The 21,448-nt window shown below is 50.3% G+C and overlaps 1 protein-coding gene across 1 annotated transcript in view; it reads right to left on the reverse strand.

Annotated features, from left to right (window-relative positions):
• Window positions 1-4,035: 4,035 nt before the first annotated feature.
• The window catches only part of UNC5D (unc-5 netrin receptor D), an 88,762-nt gene continuing 71,349 nt past the window's right edge, over window positions 4,036-21,448 (reverse strand). Inside the window, exons 10-16 of the mRNA XM_050982757.1 lie at window positions 20,985-21,069; window positions 17,962-18,130; window positions 16,878-17,105; window positions 13,097-13,246; window positions 10,103-10,267; window positions 7,871-8,049; window positions 4,036-6,306 (exon numbers count right to left, since the gene is read on the reverse strand). Of these exons, the coding sequence (XP_050838714.1) occupies window positions 6,105-6,306; window positions 7,871-8,049; window positions 10,103-10,267; window positions 13,097-13,246; window positions 16,878-17,105; window positions 17,962-18,130; window positions 20,985-21,069 (1,178 nt within the window). The 3' untranslated portion in view covers window positions 4,036-6,104. The remainder of the gene's footprint in view (window positions 6,307-7,870; window positions 8,050-10,102; window positions 10,268-13,096; window positions 13,247-16,877; window positions 17,106-17,961; window positions 18,131-20,984; window positions 21,070-21,448) is intronic.

Here is a 21,448-nt window from a genome sequence, read left to right on the forward strand (position 1 = left end):
TTCAGAATTTACATTGGTAGAACAAGGCACAGAAAGTGTGGTATGAAGCCAAGGCCATGCTTTTGATTCCATTTTTGATTCCATCTTCTGTCTCCCTTGCCCACTCCTTCAGCTTCACCCCAGGAAGGGCTCGGAGCTCTGCCCTCCTTCACCCCAAACACGCCGGGGCAGGGAGGGATGCTCAGGCAGAGCAGCCAAGAACCTTTTCCCAACCTCTTCACTGCAAAAATAAAGGAGCAGAAGAGAAAACAGATCTCTCTAGAGGAATACTTGTGGGGGGTTTTGTTTGTTTTTTTTTTTTTCTCTTTTTAGGAATTATTTATATTTTGTGTTGGGCTGGGTCGAAGTTTCTCCTCCCGTTTTCACCTAAGAGCTGGCTTAAAGTTCTGGAAGTTGAGGATGCAATGGGAATTTTGTTCTCTCTTGTCTGACACTGCCCAGAGTCTCACCAGGCTGACCAGCACCACATTTTTTCCTATCCAAACCAACAGGAGCACATTTAACGTTTTTGTAGCTGTTTGTCAGCTGGGAGATCGGGGTGACAGCGGGATGGAGCTGGAGGAGTGCCAGGTGAGGGCATGGGGTGCTGTGTTTGTGAGCCCGGGGTTTGTGTGTGCCCTGCCCAGCTGGGAGAGGCACTCAGGAGCCCTGGGGTTCAGCAAAGGGCTGGGCTGGGGGCTGAGCGGGGAAAGGATGGAAAAATCGACAGCTTCACCTAAAAATCTGGGGCTGGGGTTTGGGGCTTCCTCCCTCCCCCTCCAGTGCCCAAACAAGGGACACCTGAAAGGATTCCTCGAGGAGATATCCCAGCCAGGGACACCTGAAAGGATTCCTCAAGGAGATATCCCAGCCAGGGACACCTGGAGGGATTCCTGGAGGAGATATCCCAGCCATTGGATACCTGGAGGAGATATCCCAGCCAGGGACACCTGAAAGGATTCCTCAAGGAGATATCCCAGCCAGGGACACCTGGAGGGATTCCTGGAGGAGATATCCCAGCCAGGGACACCTGAAGGGATTCCTCGAGGAGATTTCCCAGCCATTGGATACCTGGAGGGATTCCTCGAGGAGATATCCCAGCCATGGTTCAAAATTCCCAATTCTAGCATGGGGTGGCAAGAGCTGGTTGGTGCTGGGAAGGTTTGGGAGGAAACCCCAAACTTTCCCCTCCTGCTGTGCCAGGCTTGGTGCAGGGCACCCCAAAATTCACCAATTCCACCCAAATCCTGGGGCTGGGCAGGGAGGGCTGTGAGCCCCTGCTGGAGCAGGAGCAGTGTCCAGGGAGGAATTCACCAATTCCACCCAATCCCACCCAAAGCAGGGAGGGCTGAGCACACCCCAGCCCCTGCTGGAGCAGGAGCAGTGTCCAGGGAGGAATTTCACCAATTCCACCCAAAGCAGGGAGGGCTGAGCACACCCCAGCCCCTGCTGGAGCAGGAGCAGTGTCCAGGGAGGAATTTCACCAATTCCACCCAATTCCACCCAAAGCAGGGAGGGCTGAGCACACCCCAGCCCCTGCTGGAGCAGGAGCAGTGTCCAGGGAGGAATTTCACCAATTCCACCCAATTCCACCCAAAGCAGGGAGGGCTGAGCACACCCCAGCCCCTGCTGGAGCAGGAGCAGTGTCCAGGGAGGAATTTCAGCAGAGCTCATCCCAGGAGTGACCAGCCCCTGGGAAACCACGGGCAGGCTCTGGGTGAGGGATGTTCACCCTTTTTCCTGCTGTGCCACAGGTGAGAGAGAACTCCCTGGGGGCATCAGCCAAGGAAAGGCCAGAGAGGCCACCCTTGGTTGTCAAGGACTTCCAATCTCCTTTCCTGTTTTCCACTCAGTTAATTACCAGCCAAGAAGTGACGCAGCTCTTGGCTGCAGTCTGTGTTTTACAGGCAGAAACAGCCTGAAAAAAGAAGATTCAGGTGGTGAGCAGAAGCCCAGCCCGGTCCCTCCCTTGTTTAGCTCACTGTGGACCTGGGCTGTGTCTCCCTTTTGTGGAAAATTTGGATTGATCAGTTTTTGAATGCTTTAAAACTCTCCCAGCACAGCCTTGCAGGTGGAAAAGAAGGGACTTGCAGTGTGATGGGAATATCCTGGAGCCTGCAAGATCCCTTTCTGCTGATTTATGCTGAATAAGATTCTCTGAAAGGCAGCAGTGCCCAGGCCAGAGAGGGGGAGAGCAGCTGTGGCCAGAGATAAAAACAAGGACAAAAGCAGTTTGCAGGATTTTTAGAGAATTGTTTGCTATCTCTTCATCTATTACAAAAATCCCAATAAAATTTCTGTGGGAGTGCAGGGCGGTATGAAATGGAAATGAGCTTTATGGAGCTGGCGGAGCTGGGAGTCATTTTTAAAATGCAGCCATTAGTCTGCAATGAGTCATGGCACAGAAATACCTGGGCAAAGTGCTCGGGAAGATGAAATCTATTAAAGCAGATTCTTGGGTGATGGAAAATCAGAATGGCTCTTTCCCCTGAACAGAGCCAGGGCAGCCACGTGGAATCTACAGGGGGGAAATTCACCGAAATTCACATTTCTCCTTTTACTTTCTAGTTCAGGAAAATTGTTTTTCAATTATCATAATTTATACAACAGAAGAAAGGAATGAATTTTTAATTTGTGGCCTCTAATCCTTTTCCAGGTGCTCCTCCACATCTGTGTTTTGGGTCAAATCATATGAATACGTGCACAGATTTCCAAAAGGTCTTTTTGAGAGAAAGGGAGAAAGGAAATAAATATTTGGGGCATTTCTGGTTCATTTGAAGAACACAAGAGCATCAAAGCAGTCAGGAATAGGAAGGAAAGCTTGAGGGTTGTTGATTCAGGTTCTCAAAGAGTGAGATCAGCAACAAAGAACTGCTTCAGTCAGAGGGAAGAAAAACCAGGGACCAAAACCTAAAGGGCAACGTCCAACTGAGCCCTGGGCACGGGGGAACAGCTTCCCTCTGGAATTGTCCAGGTTGGACATTTATTGCCTTTCAGGGCATGTCATCCATGGGACTGGGGGTGGAACTGGGGTTCTGGTGCAGGGCTGGGGTGTCCTGCCCTGGGAGGGTCTGCAGAGCTCCAGGGCTGAGCAAAGGCAGCAGGGGCTGAGCCCACGCAGCTCCTGGGGCTCCCCTGGGCTCTGGGGCAGCTCCCGTGGAGCACAGCAGGAGGATGCAGCTCCTTTCTATCCCAATTTCCCAAAGCCTCCCTTCTTATCCCAATTTCCAGCCACATTTCCCTTCTCTCTCTCCTGTTGGGAAGGATGAAAGTTTGACCAGAAAGTCTCCCAGATGTGTGAGCTTGGCAGAAAGATTTTGGAATGTGGAGTCTGATGAAGGAATAGAGGTGGCAGCAAGTTTTGATAGAGAAGGAAAGAATTGCTGAGCCAGCCTGAGTGGCTGACCAAGGAGCAAAGGGTGTGTGGGTTAGAAGGGGTTTTATGGCTCAGAGCAAAGATAAACCCACCCCAAAGAAGAAGATGTTTGTACCAAGCAGGAAGAGAGCACGGGCAAACAAGGCAGCAAATCTGGCAAGGAGAAAAAAGGGCTCAGAACTTTAACTGAAAAACAACTTCAAGTTTAAACTGTGATGTTCTCACTTTAGTGATTGGGGAACAGTGACATGAATATGGGAATTACAGGAGCTATGAGAGGCTAGAGATAAAAGTTCAGGGATAGATTGGTTCTGCTGCATGAAGATGCTCAGCAAAGAAAAGTAAATAATGCACTGTAACCAAACCCAAAGGGTGTCCAGGCCTGCCTGCAGCTGGAGCTGACAGCTGTGGGCACAGCTCTGCCACCCACGGCCCTGGGCTGCTGGGACCCCTTGGATGGAATAAACTGCATTTTGGATACAACAAACTGCATTTTGTACACAATGAACTGCATTATGGATACAATAAACTGCATTTTGTACACAACAAACTGCATTTTGAAGAGCCCCTGGAGTGCCCCATCTCTCATTCGGGCTCTGACAGTGGCGCCCAACGTGGGGTGCCATTGGTGAGAGCCGCAATGAGGGATGCAGGACTCCAGGCCTGCCTGCAGCTGGAGCTGACAGCTGTGGGCACAGCTCTGTCACCCCAGCCCTGGGCTGCTGGAACCTCTTGGATGGAATAAACTGCATTTTGTACACAATAAACTGCATTTTGGATACAATAAACTGCATTTTGAAAAGCTCCTGGAGTGCCCCATCTCTCATTCAGGCTCTGACACTTTCCCCATTCCTGAGGTACTTGACAGGTTCAGACTGCCCAGAACACCTGACCCCAAAGCTTTCCCTCTCATGTCTAACCCAGGGATGCCCTGCAGCACCCGGGGCACCCAAACCCAGCCTGCCCCAGGAGCAGCTCTGGGCTCTGAGAACAAATCCCTGCTGCAGGCAGAGCGGGGCTGGTTTCCCCGACAACGGCAGCTCGCAGGCTCCGCTTGTTCCCTGGGTGCCATCATCCCTTGTTTTGTTTTTTTCTAATGCCTGACATTTTGTCCAACCAAGAACAGGTTTCTGGAGGAGGACTGGCAGTCAGAGGAGATGGAACTGGAGGAGCATGTGCTGCTGAAAGCAGTGACAGCTTGCAGCCGGTATTTCTGTCTGCCCCGAAAGCTGTGCCAGGAGCCTCCTGCCAGGCTGCAGGAGATGCTGAGCTGCAGGAAAGGTTTGCACCGCTCTCAGGATTTCCAAGTCTCAGGATTTCCAAGTCTCAGCCTGTTCCTGAGCTGGGCAGGCAGTGACATTGGTGATTTCAGAGCAGCAGGAGCAAGGACAGAGCTGCTGTTGCTGTTGTTGATCTCATTGTTGTTGTTCAGATTCTCACCCTGCAGCCCTGGCTGAAGGAACAGTTCCAGACCTGCCCTGCTCTCAGCCAAACACGAGGCTAAAACAGCCCCCAAACCCTTGGTGTGGGTTTCCTGCATTTCCACAAAGCTCCCAAAGCCTCATTTCTGTTCCTGTTTCTCCTGAGCGTGCCCTGGCAGCCCCACGGGCTGAGGAGCACCTCGGCTGTGGTGAAGGATGGGAGGGAAAAGAATGGTCAGAAATAATGGGGACATTTGGCACAGAACCAGCTCCACCAGGCCCTCGCTCACAGTGACAGCTCTTCTTGGTTTGGTTGAGGTTATAAATCATATTTGCATGGAATGGGTAAAAAACGAGGCGAATTCTCCACTTAGATCCTGAATTTTGGGGTAAATGTAATTTGTAACTAAACCAAGGGAACACAGCCAGCTCTGGACCCTGCGAAATTCCCAAATTGTGCAACGAAATCCAGGGCAGAGTTGGCAGTGCTGTGTGGGTTTGTGGTTTCAGTCTGAAACCAAACCAAAATGAAGCTGTGCTGATTGCCTTCACCTTCAGCTCAGCCACAGAAAATGAAGTAACAAAAATAAACGTCTCAACTTGCTAAAATAGGGCTGGAAATTTCCCGTGTGTTATTTGGTTATTTAAATCCACCCCCAAAGACAGTTTTTTGACTAAGAAAGTTTGCAGACGTAGAAAATTAGAAAATTCCTCTGGCGTGTGCACACCCCCCAGTCTCAGGGAGAAGGGGTTTGTTCTGGAATTTTGGTCACAGAGCAGGCAGCAAAGCTCTGCAGCAAATGTACATTCATTAAGGGGCTGAATTTTTAAAACAAATTATTTGGAATACACACGATATGAAATAATGATGAGATCTTCTAATTCCTCCAACATCTGAACAGGATAAGGCCAAATTTTAAGTTTTCCTGCAGCAGACATAAAGTGACAACGTGATGAGATTTTAAACCACTCTCGAAACGAGAAACCTTTTAACCAGGACCAACCTCCAGTGGCTGGAAATACCCAACGTTATTTGTTGATTTTCACCAGGCAGGACACGAACAGGACTGTTCCTAAATACAGAATAACATTTCCCTCTTATGACTTTGTGTCTCTCTCCCTCCTGCCCCAGCACTGACACCAGTGCAGGCTTGTTTGGGGCACCAAAAGGTGGATTTTAAGTGGAGGAGGACAGGGAGGAGCTCGTTTTCCTCATCACCAGAGGGTTTTTAGCTTCTGCTCCTCCCTCTGCCACCGATGTGGGGGCGAGTTCCATCCCCACAACCCCTGCTGGGCTCAGGGCCGTGTGTCCTGGCAGGACAGAGGGACTAAAGCCCCTTCCTGCTGCAGGGGAACTCGGGTTCCTCCAGCTCGGGCTCGGGCACCTCGGAGAGCTTGGAGTGTGTCCTGCCAATCTCCTCCAGGGCACAGGCCAGAGAGTCCAGGTCCCCGTCGTGCTGGTGCCGAGCCTCCCACAGGTCCAGGATGACGGCGGAGGGGCTGCTCTGGGTGGCAAAGAAGGAGAGGTTCCTGCAGGGAAAAAAGGGAAAAAAAGGGGTGAGGAATAAGGAGAGATTCCTGCAGGGATAAAGGGAAAAAAAGAGGGTTAGGGAGAAGGAGAGATTCCTGCAGGGATAAAGGGAAAAAAGGGATGAGGAAAGAGGAGAGATTCCTGCAGGGAAGGGAGGAAAAAGGGGTGAGGGGGAAGGAGAGATTATTGCAGGGGAAAAGGGAAAAAAGGGATGAGGAAAGAGGAGAGATTCCTGCAGGGAAGGGAGGAAAAAGGGGTGAGGGGGAAGGAGAGATTCCTGCAGGGAAAGGAGGAAAAAAGGGGTGAGGAGCAGCCTGGGCTGCAGCTGTGCCCTATGCCCAGCATGATCCACGTGTTTGGAAAATAAAACCCCTCCAGGAGAGCTGGGGGGATGAGCTGAGGAACCCCTGGGGATGGTGGTTCCTCACGTAGCAACTGCCCAGCCTGGCACAGGGACAGTGACCACGAGCCCGGGGTGTGGCACCTGCCCAGCCTGGCACAGGGACAGTGACCACGAGCCCGGGGTGTCCCCAGGCCCAGGCTTTGCACAGGGACAGTGACCACGAGCCCGGGGTGTCCCCAGGCCAGCCTGGCACAGGGACAGTGACCACGAGCCCGGGGTGTCCCCAGGCCCAGCCTGGCACAGGGGACAGTGACCACGAGCCCGGGGTGTCCCCAGGCCCAGCCTGGCACGGGGACAGTGACCACGAGCCCAGGGTGTCCCCAAGCCCAGCCGTGCTGCCCCTGGGATGGGCAAACCAATCCCTCCTGGGAAGCATCACTGGGAAATTCAGCAAGGATGTGACAGGGAGGGGAATTTTCAGCAGCTGATGCTTGGGTTGTGCAAAGCCACAACTCCTTTTATCTGTGATTTTCTATTGTGCCATTTTTAGGACCCCGCAGGGGTGATTTGCACAGAATTTGGTAAAACAAAGTGTTGATCCAAAACTCTTTTTCCTTTGGCTCAGATGGGGTTTATTGAGGCTCCCACACAAAGCAGGAAGCCAATGGAAAGTTACTTTGCTTGATTTAAGTATTCCTCTGCTCTCCTGGGAACGCATTTATAGAGTTTGTGACAATCAGAAAATATTTTTGTGAGGAAGCTGCCTCCGCCAATTTAATTTAGCCAAGCAGAAAAAGCAGAGTAAGAAGTAAATTGGTTTTTACAGCATCTTTCAGTTTTAATAATCATAATATTATTACTCCTAACAGTAGAGCATGACTGTCTCTTTTAAAGATATCTTTCCCTTAAAAAAAACAATTGCAGGATTCATTTTGGAATAGGAAAGAGAAAGAGAGAGAGAGAGAAAGAGAGTCAAGAGGATTTTTCTGGGGGAATGTGCAGCCTCCTAAGGGCTTTGAACAACTCTTCAGTGATGGACAAAATCCTTCTGCAGCCTCCTGAGGGTGGGCAGAAGGACGAGGAGCTGAACCAGCCCCACTCAGCCCCTCATTCCCACCCACAGCGCCAACACCAGCAGCAAACCAACCACCCAACACCCCCTGAAGGGCCCAAAACCCCCTCTCCAGGTGCCACCCGCCGTGCCAGGGCGCTGCCATCACCTGCTGATGCTGTTCTTCTGGGCCAGCAGCTGCCAGTCCTTGCCCTTGGCGCCGGGCGCGTCGAAGGTGGCGCAGATGCGCTGCCGGATGGAGCGCGGGATCTTGAAGGCCTTGGGGCCCAGCTGGGCGGGGAAGGCGCTGTCCTCCTGGCCAAAGAAGGGGATGTTTTCTCTCTCAGCCTGCAGGGAAAGCAGAATCAACCCTCAGGTTGCTTGAACTGACAGCAGAAAATGGCTGAGAGGTGATTTTGTGAGTTGTGAAAGAACGCCCAGAAGGTGCTGCCTCACCTTCACAAGGACTCGTGCGCAAAAACCTTTACAAGGGTGGGTTTTCCTTCCACGGGTTTTCTTTTTTGGTTATTTTTGTGTTGCAGAGCAGCGCTGGGTTTCTAAATCTTTAACTGCTTAAACCCAAAACATGGGCACACAAGTTTGTGTTTGTTTGTTTCTTTCTTTGGGTTTTCTTAAACACCTGAATTCCCTTTCCTAAACACCAGAATTCCTTTTCTTAAACACCTGAATTCCTTTTCCTTAACACCTGAATTCCTTTTCTTAAACACCTGAATTCCTTTTCTTAAACACCTGAATTCCTTTTCTTAAACACCTGAATTCCCTTTCTTAAACACCTGAATTCCGTTTCCTAAACACCTGAATTCCTTTTCCTTAACACCTGAATTCCTTTTCTTAAACACCTGAATTCCCTTTTCTTAAACACCTGAATTCCTTTTCCTAAACACCTGAATTCCTTTTCTTAAACACCTGAATTCCTTTTCCTAAACACCAGAATTCCACCTCAGCTCTCCCAGACTCTCTGGAATCCAGAGAGGCTCTGGCCCCTCTTTTCCCGTGGAATCACACCAGCCTTGCATAACAGAGTCAAACTTCAGTGCATTACTCATCCCAGAGTGACACAGCATCAATATTACCCAGCAGCCTCCATCCACCATTTGTGACAGGTCCCCAGGGCCAGCCAGGCTCAGCACCCGGTGCTGCAGCTCTGCCCTGGGCTCTGCTCGAGATGCAGAGCAGGAGAAGCTCCTGCCCTGCACGTGTGAGATAAGCACAGCGACCCGGGCGCTGCGGGGATTGTCGCACACCGAGCGGCTCCGGGGGGGGGGGGTTGTCTCTCACAGATTTATTTCGCAGTCAAATTATCCTCCCTCTTCAATCACTGCTGGAGAGAGGCATGAGAAAGCCTTCCACAGCAGTAAATCTGCTTGAAGCAGAACGGGAACATGCTCTGGGGACTTGTGTACAGACAGGGCCCTTAAAAACACAGCAGAGAGGGAGAGCGAGGCAGCAGCAGCACGGGCTGGAGGCACGGAGGGTGACAGAGGGGTTTTATGAAATAACAATAAAGGAGCAGAAAACAGCCAGTTCTGAGGAGTTTTTACACAGGATGGTGTTTGTGTGCTCTTGCCCAGCTGCTGCACTCCCTGCTCAGAGCATTTATGGGTGCAGGGTTTTAATCCAGGAGAATTGATCTGGATTAATCAACAAAGATGCTCAATAATCTAAAAAAACGCAGCTGCTGAAGTTCTCATGGCTGTGGGACAGATCAGCATCTTGCTCAGCTGTAGGTCTGATTTCTCTTAGCCAGGAGCAGAGCTCGGTCCCCACAAGGCACAGTTTGTACCCCTGTCCCCAGCCCTCAGTGCTCTGCAAGGGCTTCTCGCTAGGCAACTGCAGCTGCCAACCCAAACAAGAAATTATTAAATTATTGATAAATTATTGTTGGTGCTGCAGAGTCTCTGTGCCTTGATTTCTGCTGGAAGGCTGTGAGGACTGCTTCCAGCTTCCAGCAAAAACTCCAGGAGGAAAGATCAAAGCTGGGGAGGGAACCGGTGCGCAGAGAGGTGGTGCCCCCTCCCTGGAAGGGTCCAAGGGGTGGGATGGTGCAAGGTGGCTCTGCCCATGGCAGGGGTGGCACTGGATGGGCTTTAAGACCCTTCCAACTCAACCCAACCCAACCCAACCCAACCCAACCCAACTCAACCCAACCCAACCCAACTCAACCCAACCCAACCCAACCAACCCAACCCAACTCAACCCAACTCAACCCAACCAACCCAACTCAACCCAACCCAACCCAACCCAACCCAACTCAACCCAACCCAACCCAACCCAACCCAACTCAACCCAACTCATCCCAACCCAACCCAACCCATCCCACCCCAGGATTCTGTTCCGTGCCCATCCCGCCCTACAGACCAGGGGGTGCTGGTGGCTGTACCTCGAGGACGGAGGTCTGGACGTGCAGCAGCTGCTCGTGGCCCTGCAGCTGCCTGACGCAGACGGTGCAGCACAGCTGGGTGGTGGCGGGGCTGAAGCGCTCCAGGGAGAAGGCGCCGAGCAGGGGCCGGGGGCTGCCACGCCACACGCGGGAGAACGGCACCTCCTGTGGGACAGGGACACGTCAGGGACGGGGGACACGGCCGGGGGGACACCCCAGTGCTGCTCTGCTGGGGTGGGCTCGGTGATGGCCCCTCCAGCTCCGAGCAAAGCCAGAAAATGAGGATTGAAAATGAGGTTGATGGAACTGAGGTGTGGCAGTGACCGAGAGCTCAGAGGAGCAAGTAATGGGAGACTCCTAAAAAAGATACTTAAAGATACTTAAAAAAGATGCATTTCACTTCCTCCCTCTTGCCAGGATCAGGATTCCTCTCTTGGAATCACTTTGTATCCAGAATGCATGGACGGAAACTTCACACTGAGAACTGCCAGCCTTTCCTCCTCCACCCCAAAGGAACTTCCCACCAGGATCTGCCCTGGCCCTGCCAGCCTTTCCTCCTCCATCTCAAAGGAACTTCCCACCAGGATCTGCCCTGGCCCTGCCAGCCTTCCCTCCTCCACCCCAACAGAACTTCCCAGCAGGATCTGCCCTGGCCCTGCCAGCCTTTCCTCCTCCACCCCAACAGAACTTCCCAGCAGGATCTGCCCTGGCACTGCCAACCTTCCCTCCTCCATCTCAAAGGAACTTCCCACCAGGATCTGCCCTGGCCCTGCCAGCCTTCCCTCCTCCACCCCAACAGAACTTCCCAGCAGGATCTGCCCTGGCCCTGCCAGCCTTTCCTCCTCCATCCCAACAGAACTTCCCAGCAGGATCTGCCCTGGCCCTTCCCTCCTGCCCCCAGGTCCCTGCCTGTCCCCAGCCCCAGGCTGGATCCCAAGCTGGGAGCAGCAGCAGTGGTAAGATGCTCCCCGTGATAAAGGAAACAGCAAAATGTTAGAAGTGGAGCAGCTGTAATTAGATTTTTTTCAGGGTGATGATCTCTGCTTTCACTCGGAGTGGAAGAATCACTCAGCTGAAAGGAGTCGTGTGAAACAAAGCAGAGCAGCAAGGGGTGCTGGAACAATGAGGGGTTGGAGTATTCCAGAGGCGCTTTCAGCTCCACTCTGCGTTTATAATTAAGCTCCTCGCAGACAGAGGGGCTGTAAATCATCTCATGGCCCCAGGCAGAGCTGGATCCTCCTGGAGATGCAGGAAGGGAGGCAGATTTGAGCAGCCAGAGGTGCCTGCCCAGCTCCTGCCGTGCCCACCCACAGCTCGCAGGGATCCCCGGCGGGAAGGGAGCCAAGCCCCGGGCAGCTGCTCATGCCAGGCCAGGACAAACCCAGGCTCTGAGCAGGATCTGCAGGAATCCTGGTGCCACCTGCCACCAGCTGCCTTCCAGCAGCTCCTTGCTGTGATTTATTCATCTGCTGGGCCTCTCTGAGACATCATTTCCATAAATCCTCCTCCCCCCACTGCCCGGGGAGGCTCTGCTGCTGGACCAGAGACATTCCTGGAACAGGCTGCGTTCAGTTGTTCCTGCCAGGCAGCACAAGCAGCTGCTCTCACAGGGTGGGACGTAGGAGAGGAGCCCAGGGAACACTGGAAGAAACTCCACGTGCAAAAATAGATCCTTTTCTCTATAAAGAGGCTGGAAGCAAACCAGAGCTGTCACCAGACTTTTCACTGCGAGGGAAGCACCGAGCCAGGGGAGGTTCTGCAGCTCCTCTGAGGAGCAGTGATTGTGTTTCTGAGATGCCCAGGGCATCCCAGCTCCACCAGTTATAAAATGTGAATTTTCCCCTGGGTCAGGGCAGCCCTGGGTCAGCCCCTTCTGGCAGCAGAGGTTTGGCACAGGCTTTTGTCCAGCCCTGAGCCCCTGCTCTGATCAGGCTCTAAGTGGCACTTGGAGGTTGAATTCCAGACATTTATTCTTCATGTTTGGAGAAGGGATTAGGAGACAATAAAATAATCAAAGTGTGCAGCTCTGTAATCTGCTGAGGGCAGAAGTGAATTTGCTGCATTAAGAGGAAACTCCTCTGATTTGATTTTCTTTTGGGCACACACTGGCAGGACTGGGACATCCTAACCCTCCTTGGTTTGGCTTTTAAAATACAGGTGAGTGGGAAGAACAATCAAAACACCAAAAAGATCTTCTTCCTGAGAAGCTGAAAGGGATTAATTTAATAAATTTCTTCAGCTGTAGCTTGAATTATCCCCACGAGGGATAATTGGGGATTGCTCTGGCTCTGGGTCTGTGTTTATAACTTTCAGAGCCCATTACCCTCTTATGTTTTATGTTTTGGGGAACGTGGCAACACATTTAAAACAGGGTTTTTGCCAGAATTCTGGAGGATGCAAAACTGTGTCTCTGCTTCTGGGAGAAGGGAGATTGTACATTCTAATTGAGTGCTGTGTTTTAAAACCAGCCCACTCCATGTGCCAGCACATTCCTTAGGATTTCCAGTCATCAAAATCCTTGGAAATTCTTCTTTTGTTTTGATTTTTCCTTTTCGGTTTTCAACAGCCTCTCTAATTAATGGAGAAGAGAAAAACCAATTTGCTGCTCTTCAGTTCTAATGCTTGCTCTCTGCGTGCTGTGATTTGAACTCCTGGTTACATTTAAATGTCATTTTTAGCCATATTTCCATAGTTGTATCAAAACTGCAATGACAGATATTAGAAACATCTTGAGGAGTGGTTAAGTTGGAGCAGGAATATTTGCCTTCTGTGGGAGGCAACTGAAATGGGGGAAGGCACAAGCATTTCTGTCAAATGACAAATTTACAGCGTTCGGGTGTAAACGAAATCTGTCTTTGTCAGAACCAAAAGGCAACATGTTTTTGTTAAATGCTTGGGGGGTTTAGAGCTTCTTAAATAAAAGGAGCCTTGGCTCATTTGGGTTTCATTTGGCTTCTCCCCCAGCCCAGAGGGGAGCAGTGGAATTCCAAGTACCTGACAGGCAGTGAAGGGTTTGATTCTCCACAGGAAGGGAGGCACGTCCAGCACTGAGATCTGGAGGCTGCAGGTGTTGCCTTTGAAATGCAGAAGTTTGGGTTCCTCCAGCAATTGTCCCCCTTGGAGCCTTTCATCCGAAACCACTTCCTGCAGGGGAGGAGGAGAGAATATTTCCAGCATCAGGAAAACCCCAAATCCAGTGAGAATCCCTCTCTGTGGGGGTCCCAGATGCCCCCACAGTGTCGAATGCACGGTGGAGTCTCTCTCGTGGGCAGCTGATGGTGTTTGTAATAGAAATATTTATATTGATAAATATTTGATATTTCCCAGCAGGCTGGGTTTGGCCACTGCCAGCCCCATTTCTGGACAGGTAATGCTGGTTGGATGCTGAATTTTTGGCTGTCTCCAACACCCCCAGTGCAGCCCAGCACAGCTGGACTCCAGAGCAGCTTTGCTGGGGAACTTCTCTCAGGGCTTTTCAGAGCCCTGCAGTGCTTCAGGTGAAATCATTCACTCCCATCTGAATTTTTGCTGGTTGGATGTTGAATTTTTTTTCCAACACCCCCAGTGCAGCCCAGCACAGCTGGACTCTTTTGCACTCTTTGCAGCTTTGCTGGGGAACTTCTCTCAGGGCTTTTCAGAGCCCTGCAGCGCTTCAGGTGGAATCATTCCCTCCCATCTCCCACCTCTGGGGCACCTCCAGGATCACTGCACAAGACCCTGAGCACTGTGAAGGGCAGACTCTGGGCAGGGGTTTGCACTACAGCCCTCCAGAGCTCTGTTCCAAGAGAAATTTTTATGTAATTCGGTGAATTTAAAACATAATGGCAAAAAAAGAAAATCACCCCTGCCGGTACTTAAGCAATGTTTATTTCTGTGCTGCTGCAGTAAAAACACCAGCGAGGGAGGAAAGGTTGCAGAAGTCTTTAAAAATCAGCAGGCAAGCAGTGCTTCCAAATTACCTTTCTCAACCCACATAAATTATCTCAAATGTGTGTCCAGCGAAGGGGTTTAGTGCCTGTCAGGACCCAAGTCGTGGTTAGAGGAGCTCCAGGAATCACTGTGACCTTCTGCAAATTCAATGCTCCAGCTCTCTGAAACTGCACTAATGGATTTCTATTATAAACCAATTTTTTTCCAGGCATTTAGGTTGGTTTAACCCCTGATGGGTTGTCCCAGACTGCCAGGCAAGGTGTATTTATTCTATCACCACCTGCATGGCAGATCTCTCCTGTCCATTGGGCAGTGTTCCTGATCTCTGCCACACCCACTCCTCCCTCGGGCACACCTGCTGATAAGAGGCCATTGGATGTCCCTGCAGGGCTGATAAGAACTGCAGCATCCCACTGGGAGATGTGAGCCCAGGGGGAGGAGCCAAGCATTCCTACCCGGATAGAATCTGGAGATCCTGGAACACCAGCACGGCTTCTGCACTGGATTCCCAGAGGAGCAGCAGCTGCCTCTGGCCCTGGATCTCCAGAGGCAGAGTGCACCCTTCTCCAGGATCCCTGCTCCAGCAGAACCAGCCCTGGCACTGCAGGAGGGCTGAGCCACAATTCCAGTGGCACTGCTGCCAGCCCCTGACCCACAGGGTGTCAGGCTGTGCTCTGCCTCTGCCAGGGCTGCCTTGGGTCACTGCGCTGTTCATTTTATCCTTTCATTTCCTTCCCTAATAAAGAACTGCTATTCCTGCTCCCATCTTTGTTGCCTGAGAGCCCCAATTTAAAATTTATAACAATTCAGAGGGGGTGTGTCCACATTTTCCATTTCAGGGAGGCTCCTGCCTTCCTCAGCACACACCTGGTTTCCAAACCAAGACAGGTGGTTGGGTTCATCCAAAGGAAAAAATTGGGAGATTTCAGTTTTTTTTGGTTTCTAGCCACAGAAGGAGCAGATTATTTCTTAACCACTCTCAAAATCCCTGGAGAATGCTGGAGGTTGTGAAAGCTGTGTGAGTGCTGCCCTGCCTGCAGTGACACACGTGGGGCTCCTCCCACAGCAGCAGCATTTGGGGCAAAACACAAAGGATCTGGGTCTCTCCAAATTCTGAGAGCCAGGAGTTTGCCAGCACTTCCCAAAAGGCCCAAGGCAGCTGCTGCAGGAGCAAGGAGAGTTTTCAGCCAGGGAAAAAGTCAAAAACAAGGGAATTTTGTCTCTTACATAAACCTGCACTGTGCAGGATTGACTGCCAAACACCACTTGGCAACCCCAGTTCTGATATTTAATCCAAAAACCTCTGAAATTCCCATATTTTATCCAAAAAACTCTGAAATTCTCCTTATTTTATCCAAAAACCTCTGTCATTTTCTATATTGTATCCAAAAATCTCTGAAATTCCCCATATTGTATCCAAAAACCTCTGTAATTTTCTATATTTCATCCCAAAACCTCTGAAATTCCCCATATTTTATCCAAAACCAAAATTCCCCATATTTTATCCCAAAACCTCTGAAATTCCCCACATTTTATCCAAAACCAAAATTCCCCTTATTTTATCCAAAAACCTCTGAAATTCTCCACATTTTATCCAAAACCGAATTTCCCCATATTTTATCCAAAAACCTCTGTATTTTTCTATATTTTATCCGAAACCAAAATTCCCCATATTTTATCCAAAACCAAAATTCCCCATATTTCATCCAAAAATCTTTGAAATTCCCCATATTTTATCCAAAAACCTCTAAAATTCCTCATATTTCATCCAAAACTGAATTTCCCCATATTTTATTCAAAAACCTCTGCTATTTTCTATATTGTATCCAAAACCTCTGAAATTCCCCATATTTCATCCAAAACCAAATTTCCCCATATTTTTTTCCAAAAACCTCTGTCATTTTCTATATTGTATCCAAAAATCTCTGAAATTCCCCATATTGTATCCAAAAACCTCTGTAATTTTCTATATTTTATTCCAAAACCTCTGAAATTAATCATATTTTATGCAAAAATCTTTGAAATTCCCCATATTCTATCTAAAAACCTCTGTAATTTTCCATATTTTATCCAAAACCAAAATTCCCCATATTTTGTCCAAAAATCTCTGAAATTCCCCATATTGTATCCAAAAATCTCTGTAATTTTCTATATTTTGTCCAAAATCCTCTGCAATTCCCCATATTGTATCCCAAACCGAATTTCCCCATGTTTTATCCAAAAATCCTCTGAAATTCCCCATGTTTTATCCAAAAATCCTCTGCAATTCCTCATATTTCATCCAAAAATCCTCTGCAATTCCTCATATTTCATCCAAAACTGAAATTCCCCATATTTTATCCAAAAATCTCTGCAATTTGCCATATTCTATCCTAAAACCTTTTCAATTTGCCCTATTTTATCCAGAAACCTCTGTAATTCCCCATGTTTTATCCCAAAAACCTCTTAAATTCCCCCTATTTTGAGCTCCTGAGCTTACCAAAAGCCAGAGAATGTCCTGGAGCAGGAAAATCATTCTGATCCCAAGTGCCACGTGGAGATTTGGCTTTTTTTTTTTCTTTTTTTTTAAGGTGAAATGCTGGATAATTGAATTTTTGTGAACCAGGGCTGGGTGAGTTTGGCTAGCTGAGAATGTGGCAGAAAAAGGAGAGAGCAAACAAGAGAGTTTGGCTGCCCTGGAGCTCTCAGTGTAAATCCACAACTGCAGGGAATTGAAGGGATTTATTCAAACGCTGCAGCGAGTGCTTAAAAAAAATTCCAATATTCCCATTGGGTTAAGGCTGGGGATAGAAGGAGCAAAAGGGGAAATCAAGGAAGCCCAGAGGAGCAAAGGGAAGGGATTTACCTGGAATGCACAAGGGGTGTTATCCACACAATAAACCCTCAGATTGTAATCCAGAGAATTGCAAGACAGGCAGCCAAAAACGGCGACTTTCAGCTGTCGAACGGCGCAGTCTGAGATGGGTTCCCCAATTAGGGCATAAGTTCCAAAGCTGTTTAAGAGAATGTGACAGGCATAAGGATCCAACAGGCAGTAGCAAGAAGTAGTTTCCTCTTCCACAGACATCACTTCCTGCAAAATGAAATTCAGGTTTAAAGAGAATAAAGCCAAGCGGGATCAATAGGCCTCGACAATAGGAGTCATGGCATGAATTCTTTGGTTTTATTCAGCTGGGATGCAGAGGGGTGTGGGAGCCACTCTGGGGGAAGGGGAGAAGGGGGACTGCTTCCCTGAGTAAATATTCCCAGTTTAGCCCTGAGTCAGCAGGAGGATTTATGGCCATGCCCTGCACAGAGCTCGCTGTGTACATACAATAATAATGATGATGCCTAAGCAATTTTAGCAGCTCTTTTCAAGTGCTCTTGACTTTCTGGCTAATTTTTCCCCCCAGTGTCAAGTTAAAAAATTACCTTGAAGGTTAAAGTCAATAAGCAAACCTTGAACAATGGTTGGGCTTTGACTTCCCTCCAGAACACCCTTTACAGCCACGTTTCCCTTCCTCAAAAACTCCCTCTGCTCTGCCTCTGCTGCTCAGTCCTGCCCTGTGTCCCTCTGTCCATCTGTCCCTCTGTCCCTGTCCTCAGTGACCCAGGCTGTCTGAGCCAGCCCTGCTGGAGCTGCCCAAGGCCTGAGTCAATCTGAATCAGGAAAACGGGACTGGGAATGGTTGGAAGCACAGCAAAACCCAGGCAGGGGCTCAGAGATGGGCAGGACAGAAGGACAGGCTGCAGCCAGGGCTGGGCTTTGTAGCCATAAACTTCTGCACATTTTTGGGTGAAACCCCCAAAACCAATCCTGCTGCTTCTCCACAAAACACAAAATCCTTTTTGCTGCGATTGTTTCTCCTGGGTGTCTCTCTGTGTCTATCCCTGCACAACCAAGGCTTGACTCCATTCCCACGGTGGGCACAGGCTGGGGCTGGGCTTACCTCCCACTTGCCCTGCTGGGTTCTCCTTTTCAGGTGGATGCTCCAGTGCTGGGGGTCGGCGTGGGCGCAGTGTGGGATGCTCAGGGCGCAGGGGGTGCTCATGGCCAGCTCGGGGGGCCCGCAGCTCACCTCGGGCCCCAGCAGCACCTCGGGGCCCTCCGGCTCCAGGCTTGGGGCAGCAAAGACAAGAGTGGCTGTCAGGAGTGAGAACCCACTGAAAATATTTCTGTTCAAATCCAAGCACCTCCCTCATCTGTCTCGGAGTGTCTCTGGGCTCAGGATGACCCCAAGATGTGTCAGAGTCGCTTTTCCCAGCCCAGCAGCCAAAGAAGGAGTCAGGATTCCTTGGCTCTCATTCTCAAGGTTGTTTAATATTTCTTATCCATTCCATTCTCTGAGCTCTGCCCAGCAGGTCGGGTTGGGGCACAGCCCCTGCCCTTGGGCTGCTGTTGGCTTTTTATACCAAGAACTGCCTGGGCTTTATTGACAATAATTTCCCAATGCCATCACCTGTGTCAGACAGTCTGTGTGTGCTCTAAACCAACCCAGAAGGGTCAACATCCCAGCAGGAGAGGGAGGAGAAGGAGAAGGAGAAGGAGAAGGAGAAGGAGAAGGAGAAGGAGAAGGAGAAGGAGAAGGAGAAGGAGAAGGAGAAGGAGAAGGAGAAGGAGAAGGAGAAGGAGAAGGAGAAGGAGAAGGAGAAGGAGAAGGAGAAGGAGAAGGAGGAGGAGAAGGAGGAGGAGAAGGAGAAGGAGGACAGGACATGCCCAGGTTCCTCCCTCTTGCCTCTTGAACCCCCATTCCAAATCCCCCAAATTCTACTTTTTCCCCCTGTGACAAATTCACTGCCATTCTACTCAAACCCCTGTGGTCTGTAACTCCTCACACAAAGTTGGGAATTGTTTCCATGGCTAAAACCAAAGGCCCAGGTGGTTTTGACCCCGTGCCAAGGTCTCTGAGCCCCCTGCCAGGGTCTGGGGTCCCCCAGGGCAGCCAGAGGAATTTCCTGGGTTCATTTCTGCTCATTTCTGCTCGTTTCACGTGGAAGCAGCAGCTGGAGATGAAACAAACCCATTAGACCCCATCTAACTCCAATCAGAGGCTGGTCAGTTTAGGACTCTGGTATTTAAAATACATTTCAATTTGTTTAACCCAAATCCAGCCCTGAAATTGCTCTGTGCCAGCCAGCCCAGCTCCGAGCACCAGCTGGTCCCGTCCCCACCGTGCTCTGCCTTCAAACGCTGCCATCAACAATATTTTCACAGGAGTGAAGATAAAACAAATCATGGCTTAAAAAACACAGGCTCATAAATTCTCCCAGATTGAGTGTGATCTCCCTGCTTTGAAAACCCATTTGTATTCTGCAGGAGGAGGGAGCTCTGTGACTTCTACAGACTCAGGGACAGGGCTGAGCTTGGGATTGGGGCTGGGCCAGGTGGAGCCGTGGCTGTGGCTCTGGGACAGGCAGGGGAGATCCCACCTGAGCTCCAGGGATTCACCTGGGCTCAGTTAAGGGCTGCATCCTCTGCCTGCTGCCTTCCAGAGTTGTGTCATCATCTCCTCTCCCTCTCCTACAAACTGGAGCCACCCCCATGCCCACGTGTTTTCTGCATCTCTTGGAATAAATCCCCGGGCAGGAGCGGTGCCAGAGTGGAGGAGAATCCCTTGGACACTGAACCAGCAATTGAAACCTCTGGCCCTGCTGGTTTTGTTGTTGTTTGGTTGTGCTTTAATCCGTTTGGGTGGTGTGATCCCCATGATTGGCTTCTGAATCACTGGGCCTGCAGTTCCCTCTTCAAATGAAAGCAAGTGGTGTTTCCAAGATGAAAAATGAGAGGAGGAACCTCAACCAAGGTAAAAAATTAGGGAAAGGACCTCAGCCAAAATAAGAAATAGAAGATACAAGAATAAAACCAGGATATAAAAAAGGGAAAAGCCCAAGGTGACTTGGGTACCCCATCCAGTGCCTGTGCTGACACCCTGAGGTGGAGCTGTAGCTGTGGGTGCCCAAAATGCCCTTTCCAACCAGCATTCCTGCTAGAGAGAGGCTGGAATGTTCCAGGCCCTTTCCAACCAGCATTCCTGCTAAAGAGAGGCTGGAATGCTCCAAGCCCTTTCCAACCAGCATTCCTGCTAGAGAGAGGCTGGAATGTTCCAAGCCCTTTCCAACCAGCATTCCTGCTAGAGAGAGGCTGGGATGCTCCAAGCCCTTTCCAACCAGCATTCCTGCTAGAGAGAGGCTGGGATGCTCCAAGCCCTTTCCAACCAGCATTCCTGCTAGAGAGAGGCTGGAATGTTCCAGGCCCTTTCCAACCAGCATTCCTGCTAGAGAGAGGCTGGAATGCTCCAAGCCCTTTCCAACCAGCATTCCTGCTAGAGAGAGGCTGGAATGTTCCAGGCCCTTTCCAACCAGCATTCCTGCTAGAGAGAGGCTGGAATGCTCCAAGCCCTTTCCAACCAGCATTCCTGCTAAAGAGAGGCTGGAATGTTCCAAGCCCTTTCCAACCAGCATTCCTGCTAGAGAGAGGCTGGAATGTTCCAAGCCCTTTCCAACCAGCATTCCTGCTAAAGAGAGGCTGGAATGTTCCAAGCCCTTTCCAACCAGCATTCCTGCTAAAGAGAGGCTGGAATGCTCCAAACCTCCCCTGGGTCTGTGTGTGCAACTGTTGGTGAGAGGGAGACTGCAGGGGAGGAATAAAAAGCCACAACAGGGTAACAAAAAAAGGCCAAATTTCCTTTTTTCCCCTTTCTCAAGTGCCACAAGAATAAATTCTGCTGAAGCCTCCGTGCTTCCAAGTGTCTGTAGGATTCTCAGGCTAAAAAAACCAAAATCCAAGCACCCCCAGAGCCCGAGGTGCTGAGCTCCTCCTGAGCAGGGAGCAGGAGCACAAGAATTCCAAGGGTTCCACGGGAGCAGCACTCCCAGGGTGTTCCGTGTCCCTCTCGGGGTCACAGCAGGGTGGGGACCCCAGCAGTGGGGAGCAGGGGTGGCTCCTGCAGAGACATGATCCCCCATCTCTCACCTGGACTCCTTCTGGGTGATGGCCAGGTAGATTTCCCAGGAGCTCTCCTCTGGAATAGCCCCGTGTGGAATCAGCAGGCTGACCCCTGGAAAAGAGCAAGGACAGGGCTGGGAAGGGACAGGGACAGGGAACACCACCCTGAGGGATGCTCCTCTGCAGTCCTGCTTCTCATGGCAGCCTCACCAGATGAAAGGAGCACAAACTATCCAAGGAAATGAAGCTGTTGCTTTCCCATCAAAGGAAAAGACATTTCCCAAAAAGCCTCCTGGAGGCTCTTTCCTTTTGGAAATCACACCTGATTATTGTGGGATGCAGGGACTCTCCCCATGGAGAGGGGGATCATCCCTTTGTCCCACGCATCCCAGTGATCCCATCCTCCTTCCACGCCACCAGAGGGGATCAGAAGTCACCAGGGCAGTTTTCCCCTGGGTACCACTGCAGTTAAACTGCTTTTTCTTGCTCTC

This window comes from Serinus canaria, chromosome 22 (assembly GCF_022539315.1).
Source record: "Serinus canaria isolate serCan28SL12 chromosome 22, serCan2020, whole genome shotgun sequence".
In the NCBI taxonomy this organism is placed as follows: Eukaryota; Metazoa; Chordata; class Aves; order Passeriformes; family Fringillidae; genus Serinus; species Serinus canaria.